Source organism: Glycine max, chromosome 20, assembly GCF_000004515.6.
Source record: "Glycine max cultivar Williams 82 chromosome 20, Glycine_max_v4.0, whole genome shotgun sequence".
NCBI classification, from domain to species: Eukaryota; Viridiplantae; Streptophyta; class Magnoliopsida; order Fabales; family Fabaceae; genus Glycine; species Glycine max.
Genome location: NC_038256.2, coordinates 8477636 through 8496307, shown reverse-complemented (window position 1 = coordinate 8496307; position 18672 = coordinate 8477636). Strand labels below are relative to the sequence as shown.

Sequence of the window (18672 nt, the reverse complement as noted above, 5' to 3'; positions counted from 1 at the left end):
AATAGTAATGTAAAATGGAGTAACAAGAGAATGATCACAATATTGTTGTGAGAACTGACATGTTTAAATAACTAGGATTGGACTTGAGTTGCCTTTCTTTCAATATAATAAAGACAATTAATCTAATTATTCATGCAATTATTTCTCAATTCACTAATATATTTTATCCCTAATATCTTAGGTGGAAGAGCCTAAATTATTTAGATTAATTTCCAATGTCTTGGCAAATTAATCTAAATAATCATCATTATCAATTATGAATTAATGGAACCTAATTGATATTGACCTATGTTTAGTGACAATTCCAATTAGGTACTCTTCTTAGTTCAAGAACCAAAAGAGTGTTTGTCAACTAAATTAACGGTTCTCATGATCAAGCAATAGATGATCAATCTAGAATAAACATTAAGAGTAGAAGAAGAAGAATAAAAATATAAACATTTATTAATTAAAAGAGGTTTGGCCGTTCCAACACTAACAAATGAGGAGACTAACTGTTGATGTCTTGATTACAATGAAATCAATCTAAGAGCCTAGGAATGATAATCTCTCTCTCACAAAACTATTGCTTCAATTTGGGCCAGGATGATTCTCCATTTCCACCCAAATTTTTATAATCTGCCATGAACTTGGGTTTGACGTCACTCTCTCACTTAAGCGTGAGCATTTCTCTCACTGAACACATAATTTATTATTGTAGCATTTCTTAAATGTTGTCTTCTCTTTCACATGTATACACATGACTAAACGTAACATTATTTTATAAGAAAGTAATTATATTATTCAAATATTTATTTGAAAATAATCTTTATTTTTTATTTAGTTCCTTGTGTTTAATTTTTTAAATCTTTCATAAAAATATATTTTTACCAAACAGTCCCTCTATATTAGGTTTTGTTAGTTTTGCGTTAACTATAATTTTTATTCCCCACCTGGCACATCTACATATTATGGCTTTCTATTTAACCTTTCTAAATGTAAGAATTTTTTTATTTGGCCGTTTTAAATAGTAGGGGTGAAAATTTGTTGAACTGAATAAGAATTTATTTAAATAGGTTTGGTACGGTCCTATTTAAAAAGTTTAAGGCTTAAGCCAGCTGCTTTCTTATTTGTCATAATTTTCTATAATTAGACAATGACAGTATTCGCAAACTTGCAAGAAATCTCTAATCAAACATATATTAGTATATTATTTTTAAAGGGTCTATTTAACAAATAAAAACAAAATTGAAGTAAATGTAGTCATTCTATACTCTACTCTTACCAACAGAAATCCAAGAGAAGAAGAAATTTTGTTGCTTCATTTTGTGACATAATAGTAAAGTGTGCACCATTTTACAAAAGGACATCTTCATTTTATGTACGTACACCTTCCCAGATTGAAACTTCAAAAAATTATACATTGGCTTTAGGATCCACCAGCTTGTTGTAAACTCTTGACAATTCACTAAATTTAATGGTTCTCCTTTTCAATTATTAACATGGAAGTACACCTTCTTCCCATCCAAGTTGAACACATTCTAGATTTTTTCGAAAGTAAAATTGAACCTATATCAGTTGGCATAAAAACAATCCAAACTGGTTTGAAACACATGGTCCAAGTGTGGACAATTATTCATGCGATCAATGGTCAACCATATGTTTGACCTGCAAATTTTGTTCTGTATGAGCACAAGAAATAAAAACATAAACTGGATATAAACCTGCGCGTTGCGCAGGCATCTCAATTCTTTAAAAAAACCTTATAGTGAAAGAATATATTAAAAAATTTTAAAAAATTTATAGAGAGAGAAAATGTTATTGTACTTTTAAATTTAGTTAGTGATATTTAGAATGTGGTTTTCACATGCTTAATTAAAGTATGAATTTGATATTTCCAAGTCTTATTTTTACAATTTAACCTAAAGTTGCTTATCACAAGTATGCAAGAATGAGCAGATAATATTTCTATCTCAATAGGTTAAATCCCTTATTAAGTTAATTGGTTCAAATTTATTTTAGTCATTAATCTACTATGTGATTTAACGTTGTGAGCGATAAATAATCAATAACATAGTAGGAAGTCAAAATTTCTTAATATATTGATGTATAGAAGCACTAAAAATGAAAATAATATAGAATTGTCTCTTATTATTGGCTAAATTGTAATTTTTTTCCTTTAATTTTTAATTTTCAATTGGTTCCTTTTTACTCTTTTGCAATTCTAATCTCCAAATTTTAAAAAATTACAATTTTTGTCTAACATTTAATTTTGAGTAGGTTGACAGTCTAACTTAATACTAATGGTAGTGTGTTAGTAGGGGTGAGAATGAGTCAGACCAGACTTTAAAAGACCTGAGCCTTGTCTACCATGAATTTTTTAGGCCTGAGTCTGATCTATAGTCTATCAAAGGTTTTTATTTTAACTCGGCCTGACTTTTTTAAAAGCTAACTTGGCCTGATAGTCTTTTTAAAAGTCTTCTTCACATTAAAAGGAATAGGAAAATAAGTCAATGAACATGATACGATTTTTGTTTGCTCTACAATTTTTTGTTTGCTCTGCAACTTGTTATGAAAGAAAAAATGGCAAGGTTTTGAAGTTTTACCTCTATCAAAGCTTGAAGTGAAGAGGATACGATTTTTGTTTGCTCTATAATTTTTGTTAGTTATGTTCTCTATTTTACTTCAAATGAGGAATACAAAGGAATGAACTGAATATCTTAAAACTAGTAAAAAAAATGAAACAATAGTCATGACTCACACCACTTAAATTGTAATTAAAGTCTTACTTGATTATATGAATGGAAGTTACGAAGAAGGAGTGTGTAATCAAAGTTTGGTAGTTTAAAAAAATATTAATTATACCATATGTTCTGTTCAATGCAATGACAACATATATATTGGTACCAAAAAAATAATATAAGTATATATACATATATATAGGCGCGCCTATCATGCTTATAAAACTTTTTAATAAACCTAAACCTGGTCTATTTAATTTAATAGGCTTTTAAAAAAGTTCAAACCTAACATTTTTATTGAATAGGCCAATCTAGGCCTATTCCCACCCCTATGTGTTAGTATTGTGATAAGATGAAAATTAACACCTAATAATTATAAAATTATTTAATTGATTAAAATGTAAAAAATAAAAAATAAACATATATAAAATTAAAGATTGTACCGAAATTATAAATTTTTCTAAATTTGAGGCGAATCCATCAGCAACTTTCCTTAGTACTCACCATTTCTTAAAACACATAGAACTTCTTAAGCTGTTACTTTCCCTTCAGTTTGGTATTCTTTTGTATATTGATCCATACGTTACCTAGTATTATTGTTTTAAAAATATCTAGGAAAGACGAGTGCTCTCCTACCTTGACTTCCTCAACCCCACACTACAAACAAAAAGGGAAATTAATTATTAGTTTTAAAATATAGTAGCAAGATACTGCCCAGAGATTCTGAGTTTTGATTTTAGGACTGTCATATTTCTTTCTTTATTAATATATGACAACAGATGAAAATAACATATGTAAAATAATTCGACATATATATAACCTTCATTACATGTCTATTTTTCTTTGTTAGTTATATATATATATATATATATATATATATATATATATATATATATATATTTCAAATGCAAAAATACTTCAAATAATCCTTAATAAATAATTCAAGATTCAAATCTTGGTTGATTATTAGATATTGAATAAATCTTGTTGGAAAATAAATATCCATCACGTGTGCGTGCTCCAGGTTCCTGATAAAGATTATTCATCAGAGTTTACTTGGTATCAATACTATGGTTAGAAAAAAAAATATAATGGATGGTATAATATAACTTTTGTATATAAAAGTAAATTTATTTGTTTATTTGGAGAAAATCTTATATGATTTTGTTATTTTTAAGGCTGGCTGTAAAAGTTTATCATGTGATATGATCTGATCTGGTATAAAGATTTGGGGGAAGACTTATTAGAGGCATTCAAACTCATCCATTCAACAGTTCCCGAATTTTCTTATAAAGTGAAAATGTACTTTTCTGCATACTCAAAGGGCATGATTCATACAAGCTCTACCACACGATGGTTGTGCAACGTATCCTTGTTGTCAGAGTCCAAAGACCTTCAAGATCCATCGGGTGTGTGGCTTTACTTGCTTCAGAGACTGTTTCCAAATTGTAGTAGTAGGGAGGAAATAATTCTATTTGATGGTCTCCCAGCATCCACAAAGTCATTTTTTTTCACCTTGAATCTTTTGAAAGTATGTGTCTGAAACTTGTGTTTGTCTATGTATAATGTCTTATAATAGCTGGGTTCCTTGACTTATCAAAATATAAATATTCGTATTGGGTTTAACATGCTTTTCCATTCTTTCATGCAAAAGCCCAAGAGAATGAACGGATTTAGAGGGAGGGAGCAGGGGGCTCCAATCCCCACTCCTGAAACTTTTTATCTATATGCATATATATTTTTAAGTAAAATAGTATAAAATTATATAAAATTAATTTTGTATATTGTTATTATAATAATTAATATTAATTAGTATACAATTATGTAAAATTGATTGTACTTGTTATTTTATTACAATGATTAAAGAAATAACTAATGTAAAACTAATTATGTGTTTGTTGTTATTATAATAACAATTAAGGTTATTATTATTTAATATAAAAATTAGTTTTAATTTTATGTGTATAAACAATATTTTTTAATTTTTTTTTTAAATTAGACATTTATACAGTTATAAAGAAAGAATTTTTTTTCCAACCCTTCCCTTTATAAGGTTTCTGAATCCGTCCTGCCTTAGATACTTTGGTTTATCTTCAAGGGACTAATGAGTACCTCCCAAATGCATAGTTGTAGCAGGCTCACCACTATTCAATGAAGCTGCATACTTACTTGGTGATCCATTAGAGACTATTGACTATCACGCTGATCCATTAGTTTTGTAAATCCAATGAGTTACTTATCTGATTGATTAGCTAAATTGGGACAATTAATTTTCATATTGTAGCAATACATTAAGGAAGGAATGTTAATTTTAGAATTGAAACGTGGTAACATAGTCTTCTCTTCAAAAGCTTTGACCCATTCCTTGTTTGCAGATCTCTTAGATAGCCTAGTGCAAACTGCAACAATTTTGTTCAAGAAAAGGTCCCCTCAATAAAACTGTTAAGGAAAAATATGTAATGAAATCATAGCTAATGAGAAATGAGGAAGTAGCAAAATGTGATTTTAAATGATGAAGTCATATAGAAAATAAGAGAAAATCAAAGAAAAAGTATTCAGGACGTAACAAAATACCCAGTTTTTGTGAGAGATTCCTGCTCCTGCAGCAGCAGGGTATGTTGACCTCTCTAACTTTACAACACCGGTTGTTGGGATTTAGCCAAGGCAAGCCCGTATATAATTGAAGTGCTTGTAGTTTGTAAAAAGATATAGCCACTGCAATGTAATGACACGCCAAAAAACATAGAACAAATAATAAACAAACAATTGAGAGAGAAAATCAAAGAAAAAGTATTGACCAAATAGCAACATACCTATTTTTTTTTAGGGAGATTCCTGCAGCAGCAGGGTATGTTAGCCTCTTCTAATGACTTTATAGCCCTGGTCATTGGGGTTGAGCAATGCTGAAGTCAAGCCCTTATTCACGTAATACATCCACTCAATTTCAATCTCTGTACATTGACAATGCATATTAAATATTTGTAACAGCTGAATAATAATCAATGATTATAATTAATAATTAATATCTAAAGGTTATGTTTATGCCACTTGACAAATGATACGTTGAGCTCTTTTATAATTTATTTTCAGGTTCTAATGATTCAAACTAAGCATGCGGTCTTACAATTGATTTGGCTCCTTAGCATTAGTTTCTATGAACACAGGAGGTAAGAGGAAAGGTGAGGAATTGGAGGAGGTTGGCACTTCAGCAAAACATATGATGTGGCTAAAAATACAGTATTGTCATGTAAGCGTATTGTGGCAAATCTCAGAAATTAAATATTGTAAATTGAAAATAGATGCTATAACATTAACAATTTAACATCATACTTTTTTCAAATTAATTGAATCCTTTATTTACCTTTAGATGGCTCTTATTGATGCAACAGCTCATATTATCACTTTTTCATTTATCTGGATTGCAGGAATGTGAGCAATCTTAGACCAGTATTTCCCATTCTGACCTCGGTACCTTGCTTCCAGTAAAGGACACTTCCTTAAACTGAGTATTACAAGAGAGGATGGAAGCTGATCCTCAGGTGAGGACTCAAAGCTTGGACAATTGTACATGTGAAGCATTTGGAGAGAAGTGAGATTTTGAAGCCCTTTTCCATCCAACAACTTTAAACCACTGAAATTGTGTAGGACCAGAAATTATAGAGAAGTGGGCAGTAACTGCTCCTTCAAAAGGGTGTTAATAAGATCTTCATCATTACGGAGACCCTTAACTAAAAGATGTGACAGAGAAGTTAGGTGTTGGAATAGCAAACCTAACTCTTGTCTAGACATAGCTGATAGTACTCGAACATCAACGTAAAGTGATCGTAAACCGGAAGGAAAACACCTTGGGGACAATCTAGCTTCGGAATCCAAGTGTTCAAGGGCGGGGAGATCAATCTGATCTGGCAGTGATCTAAGTTTCTCACAATCAGTGACAATAAAACAACTAATTTGGAAGCTGCTCCTCCACCTTGAGTAGTAATTGCTTCCAAGTTTGGAATAAAACGGATATAAAGCTCTTGAAGGGCAGGGAAACAAGCAAATGAAAAGGATGTCAAGGAACGACAGCTTTTCCATATTCTTAGCTTTTGAAGTGATGTGAATTTGTGCCATGTATTGTGGGATAAAAATTCTAACTTTCTACAATGCCAAATGTCAAGTGATTGCAATGATGTGGGTAAACAATCAGCTGGGAAGGAAATCAAAGATGGGATATTTGTAAGAGTCAACTTTTGAAGACAATTTGAGCTAAGTATCATTGTAGGCAAGGATTGCAAGCTATCACACTTTTCGATCAATAGTTCACAATAAGAGAAGTTGTCAAGAATAGACAACAAGCCTTCTTGTCCCTCTCTTATATGCATTACTTCAATTGATATATTCCAGTGCACATCAGATAAGTTTGGCACTAGCTGGTTGCACTCTGAGAAACTAACATTTGTCAGTGAAGGTAGATAATCGGGCAAGGTTCCTCTCAACTGGGGGCACTTGTATAAGTACAAACGCTTAAGACAAGGAAAAGGAAAGTTTCTGCCTTCACTTTCAAATGGTAGCCACTCCTGCCACTCTGACATATCTTCAAATTCCAGACTCTCTAGTGATGGAAACGGATGAAACAACTGTGAGCCTGCATTGCTGCCGTAGAACTCGTAACCAACTGTTTTCACCATTTTCATCCTTTTGATAACAAGCTCCTTCAGGGAAGGTAGTTGTCCAAAGGGTGGAAGTAACAAGCAGTTGTTGCAATCACTGACTGACATTAAGGACTATGATGTTTGAAAATGAAGAATGTCCTATCCAATTTGGAAAGCTAGTGCCACCATAATATTTGATATTGAGTTTCTTTAAATTTGTTGATGGTTGCAAGTTGTTAAGTACATCTTTTTCGATCTGTGGATCTTGTGGATTGCTTCCCCACTCCAGCATAAGCTCCTCAATTTGCTCTTTGTTCTTTAAGTTGGCCCGAAATGCATCCACAGGATTGACAACATTTTGCAGGTTCAGAATGGAAAGCTTGCCCAACAAATAAGGAAATTTTCTTAAATCTCTGATACTTAATCCATCTTGTTTGCCAACAATAAAAACTGTCAAAGTACGAAGATATTGTAGTCTACAGATTTGTGTTGCCATCTCTGGAAAATTAGTGTAACTGATGTCCAGGTGGCGTAAATTAACCAGATTTCCTATCGGTCGTGGCAACTGAATAAGAAATTCACAATTTGATAATATCAAAGTTTGCAAATTGTAAAGCATAAATGTTTCATAGGACAAGCTTTCAATGGAAGTGTAAGAAAGATCCAGATACCACAAGTGCAACAAATTGCCAATGGAATCAGGTAACTCAATGATATTTTTATATTTAGACAACGACAGTATACGCAAACATCTCAGTTTTGGAAACCAACCATGATAAGTGCATAAATTAAAATACTGGTTTCAAGGGTACCAGCTCCTCTAAGAATGTTAAGATAAGAAGAAGAAACTTGCTATTTTCATTGATAATTGGTGCTGTTATTACATTGTATATTTATACTGAAATTCTCATAACAAAATTTGTCTTTTGTGATTTCAGAATATCAGCAATTCGTTATTCTTGTTCCCTAATTACTAGCACCGAATCCTTGCAGCATTTCCATATCATTCTTCACACGAGTGCAGGGCTTCAGACGAAGTCCTTAAGGTATGTGGGCCTCACAATCCTCCTTTTGGTTTTACTCACTACTTGCACCTCTTTGTTTGCTTGGTGTACCCCTGTTGTTGCTACTGTGACATCTTCATCTTTGCTTGATATGATATCCCCTGTATTTGATGAGCTATCATCCGGTGGCCCTTGCAAAATCACCTTGTCCTCAAGGTGATACTCCTGTCGTAAGCTCTCCCAATCTTCCCAAGATGTCTCATCGGGAGAGAGTCCTTCCCACTGCACCAACACCTCCCAAGAACTTGGAGGAGATGCTCTGCGATAACTCAGTATGGCCAGAGGTGAAATGAGAGGTTGGTTTTGAATGAATTGGTTTGGTAATTGGATTGCTTCACCGATATTAGGGAATTCTGGATTCCCCTGGAACCTCTTCAGCAAAGAACAATGAAAAAAAGGGTGTATGCGAGCTGTGTCGGGCAATTGCAGGCGATAGGCCACAGGGCCAATTCGCTCAACCACCTTGAAAGGTCCAAAGAAACGCTTCGCCAATTTACCTCGTGTATCAGTTAAGTCTTTGGCTAAGAATTGTTTGCGAGGCCTGAGTTTCACGAGTACCCAGTCTCCAATTTGATACTCCTCTTCTCGACGCTTGGTATCCGCAACTTTCTTCATTGTAGCCTGAGCCTTGAGTAACTTCTTCCTGATGACTTTGAAAGTTTCATCACGATTGGTGAGCATATCCTCCACTGCATCCAACTTGGAGGATCCCGTCAAGTAATCAGGGAAGTTAAATGGTTGACGTTCGAAGGTGATTTCGTACGGTGTAGCTCTGGTGGCCGCATTCCATGAGGTGTTGTGGGACCACTCCACCCACAGAAGGAGTTTTCCCCATGTCTTCGGTTTCCCATTCACAAAAGCCCTGAGGTACTGTTCCACTACTTTGTTCATGACCTCCGTCTACCCATCACTCTGAGGATGGTAGGCGGAGCTCATCCGGAGCTGAGTGCCACTATATCGGAATAATTCTTGCCAGAATTTACTCACGAATAAAGGGTCTCTATCGGAGACCAAACTGCGTGGCAAACCATGTATTTTACCGACAATCTCCATGAATAAGGTAGCCACTGTATGAGCAGTATGTGATGTGGGTAACATGCCTAAATAAATCCCTTTTGAAAAGCGATCCACCACAACCAAGATCACGGTATTGCCATGGTACGAAGGAAGGCCGGTGATAAAGTCCAGGGAAAGGTCTTCCCAGGGACGATAAGGTACCGGTAGTGGACAGAGCAAGCCGGCACTCTTCTTGGTTTCATACTTAGTCTGTTGACAATTAAGACATTGAGACACATGGTGGATGACATCCTCTCGAATACCTGGCCAATGAAAATTCTCGGTGACGCGAGCTAGAGTTTTAGCAATCCCCATGTGGCCCCCTGTTGGTGTGCAGTGGTACTCTGTGAGCAAAGTGGGAATCATGGCAAACTCTCGTGGTAACCAAATGCGTTTCTTATGAAGAACCAGATCATTGGTAATGGTGAAATGAGGATGGGCTGAGGGATACTCCCTGATGGCTTTGTGATGGGCCACGTAAGCAGGGTGGGCTTCTAGTTGTTGATGCAACTCTGAGATAAAGGTGAGGCAGGGTACTGAAAGAGTCATCATTGAGGAAGAAGCTGTTTCAGGGAGACGAGACAAGGCATCCGCAACTTGATTGTGAGTGCCTGAACGATAAATGATCTGATAGTCATACCCCATCAATCGTGCCAAATACGTATGCTGCTCAGGTGTTTGAATTGCCTGTGTGAGCAATTCTTTGAGGCTTCTATGATCAGTGATGATCAGGAAACGATGCCCGAGTAAATACTACAAATCAATTAAACATTTATTCAATAAGAAATTGACATTTTAGTTACCAAGAACATGGTACGGATAGGAATATACATGCAGTTCGTATAAATAAATGATTCATCATTTTTACATTATTATATTGTCAGAATTTTCGTTTATTTGAAGAGAATCTAGCTAGTACACATGTATGTAATATGGTGAGAAAATCTGGCATCTCGCATGACATCTTATAGTTTATTTTGTAAGTTTCCCCATTATACTTGTTGAAATAAATTAAAAGGAACTCAACTATATGTCACTTATTTTATACTAACCATAGATGAATCTGTTTTGGGGTGAAATGCATAAGAAGAAGAAAAAGAAGAAGCAGGAAGTTGAGTCCTTGCACGACATAAGGTTAATAATTCTGCAAAGGAAAGGTTTTGATGGGCTCTGGATTTTAGAAGGTTGCTGATGGAAAGTATGTTAGTTCTTGGAACAAAGGTTTTTAGTTTTATGGTTGGGTTGGTTTGATTATGTTTGTTTTTGCCTTTAATATGAATTCTCATTTTGTAGACTTACCAAATTAAAAATTGTGGTTCGCCCAATTCTCACGTCTCGCTCACAACTTTCCGGTTCTAACCAATTTTCAGCAAAGGATAGATTTTTTTACAAAGCTGAGGCAAAGAGTCTTTTTGAGATAAACAAAATCTCAAAGGTACTGGTATTATTTATGTTTTACATTATTTTGTCAAAAAAAAAATATCTTACTTATTAATCCAATTACTCTTTTGTTTTGTCCTGGAAATTGCTTGTATAACTGTGGGTACCATTGGTAGAATTGTTATGGAAAATCATTCATGTTGTTATGCAGCTTGCATCCCGTGTAACAAGAAAACTGATATAGACAAATACCCCAAAACCCATCTCAATTGATCCTCTAAGGATCCCTATACATGTTCTCACTACTCCCTAATTGTGAATAACTCATTCCTTACCTCTAAGCGGACTCACGTGCGTAGTCCGACAGTGATAGTGGTACTTCTGGTACTATCTTAGACTCCCCGGGAATCTAAGAACACCCAAGTATTTTTTAACACTAAATCACTTCTGGCTTTCACAAATAAAGAGTTTGAATGGATACAATGATTCAATAACACTCACGAATAAATAAACAATAAAGCTTAAATATTGAGTAACTTTGCTTAGCAAAAAATAAACAATGAAAGATTAAAAGTATTTTCCAACGATTTCTGCAAAGTTTTGCTTCAAAGAGACATGACCCTCCTGCGATGCGTAGATGCCAAAGAGGCGAACTACATGATTGAGGAAATCCACGGGGGTTCATTTGGGACACATGCCAATGGACATGCTATGGCCACCTAGAAATCAAGAGTAGTGTTTATGTTGCTTAAGGCTTGGATAGTTACAATTTGTGTTTGCTTATGCTCAATTGTCTTGAATAACACAATTCAAGATAGCTTAAGACTTATTTTGATTCACAAATCCAGCCACAACTCAATTTATTCATAGGCATCATATAGGAAACTTAGAAAACAAAACAAAGTTCAACAACAGGCGAGCTCAGCTAGCCCAGGCGAGCTAGGTTGCTTCCTCCAGAAGCAACCGTCTTCTGGAGGAACATCCTGGAAGGCCCAAGTGGGCCTGGTTGCTATTTGAAGCCCCATTTTTACTAAATACACCCCCTGCCTTTTTTTTGTGATTCTTTTTCCGTAAAGTTACGGAAACTTACGAATTTCGTAACGATACTTGTTTTCTTTCGGTAATATTGCGGAACTTTACGGATTATGTAATCATCCCTTTTTTTGCCTTCCGGAACGTTATGGAACTTGAGTCTCTGACTCGCTTGATGACAGTGAAACCACATCTAGAGTTTTTCTCTTTGATGATATGTTGTCGCTGGTAGTCCCTACCGCCACAATGTTTGATATCAAAGAGGATGGTATCTCTAGAAACCTTTGAAAGTTATGTGCAACCACCGAGGGAAAAGCCTCGGGATCATGCTCTAGGTGACTTTGAACCATACCCCATGTTCACCGTTGAGAGTCCGGTGTGTAGTGGTATGCCTCAACCCTTGCCAAAATGAATTTGACTTACTCATTCAAATAAGCTCCTATGTACAGTTGTCGTTGCGATTCCTTAAGCCATTTTTCGATATATTCTTCACATTGCCCATGTCTGTCCTTTGCATTGTGTATAGATTGAGGCTCAAGGAATCCATACACCGATCGATAACCCAAGCCATTACTCCACTCATTCATATACCTAATTTGCAGATGTCATAAAATAACTGAAGATCACGTAAATGTCATAGCAATATGGATTTGATAGTCACGAATGGATTTTACTTACATGGTCCACAATTGAAGTATGGCTATGTTCAAGCATTTGTCGCCTGATGTTATTTCGCTGACATCAATATACGTTAAGAACAATGATGAATTTAGGCTACCTCCACTCAATCTCATAATAATTACAACAACAATTATTCATAGAATAGTAACAATTATGGTCAAACTTCGGGTGATTCTAGACTTGTTAATGTTGGATGCGTTAAGAAGCTTGGGTGTAAACGGTTTGCTGAAAAAGGCAATAGGGTGGCCCTTTTGAGACAAAACCGCACCCATTCCTACCCCCGACGCGTCTGTTTCAAGTGTGAATGGTAAAGTAAAATCCGGCAGGGCCAGTACCGATGCCTCTGATAATGCCTGCTTCAGGTGGTCAAAAGCTATCTGTGCCGTCACGGTCCATTGGAATTTGGGCATAGTGGTCAACTGCACCAATGGCGCTGCGATAGAAGCGTACCCCTTGATGAACCTTCTGTAGAACCCCGCAAGGCCCAAGAAGCTGCGAACAGCTCTGATTGTCTGAGGCACTGGCCATTGTCGGATAGCATCAATTTTGGAAGCAACTGGTTGAACTCCCGCGTGTGAAACTAAGTGGCCGAGATATTCAACCTGGGACTGCGCAAAGAAGCACTTAGAAAGTTTAAGCACGAATTGATGATTAAGCAATACCTGAAATGCAACCTCCAGGTCGGTGAGATGTTCTTCAATTGAAGCACTGTAGATGAGTATATCGTCGAAGAAGATGATGACGAAACGACGAAGGTACGGTTGAAACAGGGAATTCATGGTGGCCTGAAAGGATGAAAGGGCGTTGTGTGACATCCTGAAATTTCTACCCGGAATTTTGTAAGTATTACATTTAAATATATATATATATATATATATATATATATATATATATATATATATATATATATATATATATTCTTGGTAGAAGTATGTACATTGGGGGAGAAATACGTGGGTTAGACTAATTAACGAAGAGTAACCCATAACTGGACGGTTATAGATTAATTCACAATTAATTAGTCTAAAAATTATCGTATTACGTGCAACTTATAATTAAACAAAACCAACCTCTGAACCACGCTCAGGGTCTCATTCTGAGCGTTTTGATATATATTGCCTACCTTTGAAAACGGGCCCCGACGGGTGCAGAGAAACGCGAAGAACTGGAACCGGAGAGGTGGCACGCAAACTGAGGCTGGATTTCAGCATCCAAAACGGTCCAGTTTTTTTCTTCTTTTATGGCTGAGTATGTGGTCAAGTCAAAGGTAAAGGTGGGCCCTTTTTGCTCCAATTAAAAAATGACATGTGGAATTGCTTTTAAAAAGAAAATGAAAAAGAAAAGAAAAACCATTTTAAAAGCCAAATCTTCTCTCTCTTTCTCCAGAAACTTCCAGCACAGCTCTCTCTTTCTTCCTCCACGTTTCTTTTTCATTTTCTTCACCACCATTGTTGTCTCTCTTCAAGCTTCAAATCCCCCTTCATTTCCACACCAAATTGCAAGATAAAGCTGTTTTTGGAGTCTAGGAGCCTACCTCTACCTCGTGGGACCTTCAATTTTAGGTAAGGGTGGACTTCTCCTCACTTGAAATCTGTGGGTGTTGGGTTCTTGGGAGCTATAATGGGTGGTTCTACTAGGTTATTGCTTTAGGGTAGTTGTTTGTGATGGAAATTGTTGTAATTATGCTAAACTTGACATGTTTAATGTAAGCAAAACTGCCCATGTTGATTTAGGGTTCAATAATGATGTTTTGAGATATATGTGTGCTTAAAATGTAGATAGAAAACTGGTAGAGAGGATGGGGAGAGTTAGCTTAGAGTTAAATGTGAGAATGGTAGTGTTGTAGGTGGAAAAGTGTGAGATTTTGAGGTTTAGAAAGCCAAATTTGGTGTTAGTGGAAATTTGAGTTTAAAGTGAGTTGATTCTAGTTTAGAATGTCAATTAGGACTTGTAGAAAAGCTTGGTCAGAGCAAATGAGGAAAATTAGTGGCAAATGTGAAAGAAAAGAGCCATTTATAGTGTAAATTGAGTGTTGAGAGATCAAATTTTGAATAGGTGGAGATTTTACCTTAAAATTAGTTTGAGCAAGTCTAATTCAATGTTATAGACTTGATGAAGATGAGAGTTTACCCCAAAATCACCCAATTTTCATTTTCACCTTTCAAACCTTGAAAATTCACTAAATTTGGTGGGTTTTGGATATCTATAATTTGCTTTATCTTGGTTTGAAGTTTGTTTTTGGCTTAAACATGATTTATACATGGTTTAGGACTTGTAGGATCCAATTTGAGTGGAATTGGATGCATGTAAGATAGATTTTGAAAATCTGCAAAATTATGCAGAAAAGCTGCCCAATTATGCAGCAAATCTGCCAATTATGCAGAAAAAAAACTGGTTGTGCAGTGCTAGTTTATGCTGTCACGGGAAAGGTAGTATATCTCGTGTTCTAGACATTCTGTAGCAGATCGCAACGGTCAAAACTTACATTTTTGTATTAGGAACCCCCAGTTAAATTTTCAAGGCGATCCAATGGTTAACGAATCGAGGATGAGAACTTTACTGAGGTATGTTGGTAGGAAAAACTCTGTGGAATTCGAATGAATCTTGGGTAAAGATTTCTGCCTCCACTCTGTTTTTTTTCCAAGGTAGTTTCATGTCAAATGGAATTGAATTGATTTGACATTGTGAAGGCTTGGAGGGGTTGATGGGGACCCGGTGCTGAGAGGAACGAGGAGAAGGGCTACGTACGTGTACGTGAGCTCAATTTAAAGTGGGGCAACTGGGGATGGTGTGCTTATGCCTGGGCTTGTGGAAATGGGATATTTGTTTTGCGCCATCGCCCGATCGCCAACTAGTACCACATATGACGGGTGCCCCATAACCCAATAAGCTCTGTGTGAGAAAGCGTGGAAGAGTCAGTATTCCAACTTTTATTAGTTGACCACAGAGTGGTACCTGAGGATATGTCGTGGGGGTCAGGAGACCTTGGGGACGTCAGGTGGGGTGCTATTGCCTGTTGGACCTTGTGGCCTCAATAATCTTAAGAGGGATAGGCTTAGAATACAGAAGAAGCAACAACAATCAATTTAACAATGTTCTTTAAACATGCAAGACACAATTGATTGCAACAAAATAAATAAGATAAGGGAAGAGAGAATGCAAACACAGTTTTATGCTGGTTCGGCCACAACCCGTGCCTACGTCCAGTACTCAAGCAACCCACTTGAGATTTCCACTATCTTTGTAAAATCCATTACAAAGTCTGAACCACACAGGGACAACCCATCCCTTGTGTTCAGGAATCCTTTACAACAAGAGACTCACAGTCTCTTAACCAATCTCATTGAATAAGAAGAATGGAAGAAGAATTCTCTCTTCAAGAGAAGAATATTACAATGAAGATCATGTAAGAATCCTTATAGATTTTGCAAGTGTTTGATCAAGGATTTCTTGAGAGAGCATTTGACAATGAAGTTCTTTTGGAATCTCTCTCATTGTCTTTTGAGAGGATAAGACATTTTTGCCAAGCAAAACTCTCTGTCTAAAATTCGTGCCCAAGTCACCTATTTATAGGCCTTTGATGACCATTCACAAATCTAATGAAAAGATGTGACTGTTGGCAGATTTTCTGAAAACTTTCCACTGGTAATCGATTACAATGTTTGTGTAATCGATTACACAATTATAATTTGAAGGGTTATAACTTTTGAATTTGAATTTCCAAAGTTTCGTTGCTGGTAATCGATTACAGACATATGGTAATCGATTACATGTTGAAAATTCAAATTCAAAACCTTTTTCAACAGCTATTTCTCAATCCTGTCTTCGGGTAATCGATTACACTTCCTGGTAATCGATTACCAGAGCCTTGCATGTCTTGAAAGCACTTTGTTTTAAGGCAAGGCTTGGTCTTTAGTGAATCTTGAAACAAAGCTTTGTTTGTTGAAGCAATCTTGAATTATTCTTGAAGCAAATGCTTATCATTTGAAGTAGCCTTGTTAGATTCTTCTTTGACATCATCAACATCATGTATACATACATTCACATTCTCCCGCTTTTTGATGATGACAAACATGTGATTTCTTCTCGACACCATCAAAGCTTGCATGATTTACATCTCCCTCTTTCTCAAGCAAATTCTTCTTGATATCATCAAAATCTTCATGATTTACATTGCCCAAAACCAAGCTTGGCCAATCCCGACCCAACCCGGGAATAGTCAGCCAGTGAGAACCTGTGACGTACCTCAGCAGGCGAGCTCCTGACAGTCAACCAATAAAGGAACAAAAGTCCACGAAGCAGGGAGGCTTGTGTGGCGGTTGGCCAACTATCTATCTTGTGTTTTTATCTGAAAAATTCCCTCTGGTAATCGATTACAAGACATTGTGTAATCGATTACAGGGTTTAAAAATTGAAACAGAATGTTCAGTAGCTGCTGGTAATCGATTACCATTTGTGTGTAATTGATTACACAGTGTTATATGCTACTGGTAATCGATTACCATTTATGTGTAATTGATTACACAGTGTAAATTTTAAGTTCCAATGTGCAATGGCTGTTGTAATTCGTTTTTGGGCACTGGTAATCGATTGCATACTTTGGTAATCGATTACCAGAGAGGAAATCTCTTGAAAAAGACATTTTGATTGTGCGTAGCCGTTATGGGACGCATTGTATTGTTACCTCTATAGTTAGATTTCTTGTGAAAGAGTCTACCCCTTTTCTTTTATCTCTTGTAGATCGCGATGACAGCGCAGTTGATCCATGATCGCGTCATGATGGAGTGCCTAGAGGGTGTTTGGGAGGCCCTCGAAGGCAATGAGAGGTGCCGATTCCGTGGCACAGTTCGACTCACTGCTACTTCGCTAGTACATCCGGAGCAACCCGCACGCACACTTCAGTAGACTGTGGAGTGGATACTACCTATGCCTACTCCATATCGACTAGATGAGCCTGTTCAATTGATAGAGGTTTCATCCTCTGAAGAGGATCTTGAAGAGGACCCATAGGAGTTATCTCTTGAACCTGCTATGGATGCCCCTGACTTACCAGAGGATGATGAGGACCCGCTCCCTGATGTTGATTCTCCAGAGGATATTATGCCAGCATCTGAGGCAGACTCTACGGAGGAGAGTGGCCCTGGAGGGACAGCGAATAGTGACGACACTTCATCATAGCAGACGACTCCTTAGATTATGTGTACATACTTTTGTGGGTGGGTGTATCTAGTTCAGACTGCTAGGTTTACTCTTTTGATTTTTGGGTGGGTAGACCTCTTGTATAGAAATTTTGATGATTGTATATATATTGTGGCTGAAGCCTCCACAGTTGTTACCTTTGCTCTGGATGTCACTGTGCTATTTTGCAAACTCCCATGTTTTGGACAGTTTTTGATGATGAAAACTATTATGTTTTATCTTGTTATTTGAAAAGAAATGTTAACAAACTTTATTTGAAAAAAGTTTACTGACCACACCTTATTATTTCTCACGTGACGACCCAAAATGATGGCTGGTATTTTTTTTCTAAAATAGAAAAATAGTTTGGAGGTTATAAGTGATCAGAAAGAAATGAATCTGAATAGAGTTGTGAACTGGCCACTCAGGACTCTATAGTGATAATTTTCCTTCTGTTAATTGCCGTGAAATAAATAACAGTGCGAAAAAAAGAGAATTTTTTTTCCCATGGTTTCTGCTATTTAATTTATTACTATTAAACCAGTCATTATTTAGGGACGCCACACGTTGCACAATCCGAATGGCATAACCCGAAACTCATAATGGTCGTGGTGTGTTCGGAATGCAGTTTTCGGAATGTTGTCGGCGTGCATGCGTATCTGGTGGTATCCTTGAAGAAGGTCCAATTTCGAGAAGCAACGGGCACCCCCTAGCTCATCGAGGAGCTCATCAATGGTGGGTATGGGGAAACGGTCCTTAATGGTCAGAGCATTTAAGGCGCGATAGTCTACACATAACCTCCATGAGCCATCATGCTTCCTTACCAGCAAAACGGGGGAGGAGAAAGGGCTTGTGCTAGGTTGGATGAGCCCTTTCTGAAGCATAAGTTCAACCTAAGCCTCAATTTCCTGTTTCTGGAAATGAGGA

The 18672-nt window shown here is 36.5% G+C and overlaps 1 protein-coding gene across 1 annotated transcript; it reads right to left on the bottom strand.

Annotated features, from left to right (window-relative positions):
- Window positions 1-6110: 6110 nt before the first annotated feature.
- On the bottom strand, window positions 6111-7390 carry LOC106797603 (putative disease resistance protein RGA1). The gene is made up of 3 exons (XM_014772429.1): window positions 7088-7390; window positions 6565-6860; window positions 6111-6351 (listed from the first exon to the last, which is right to left on the bottom strand). Exons 1-3 carry the CDS (start codon window positions 7388-7390, stop codon window positions 6111-6113), a joined length of 840 nt encoding a protein of 279 aa, XP_014627915.1.
- Between the last annotated feature and the right edge of the window lie 11282 nt (window positions 7391-18672).

Coding starts and splice junctions, on each gene's coding strand:
- LOC106797603 (XM_014772429.1), bottom strand. CDS start 7,390: ATGGTGAAAACAGTTGGTTACGAGTTCTACGGCAGCAATGCAGGCTCA. Junction 6,861..7,087: donor ACTGGAATATATCAATTGAA/GTAATGCATATA, acceptor TTGGCATTGTAG/AAAGTTAGAATTTTTATCCC. Junction 6,352..6,564: donor GAAGCTAGATTGTCCCCAAG/GTGTTTTCCTTC, acceptor ACACAATTTCAG/TGGTTTAAAGTTGTTGGATG.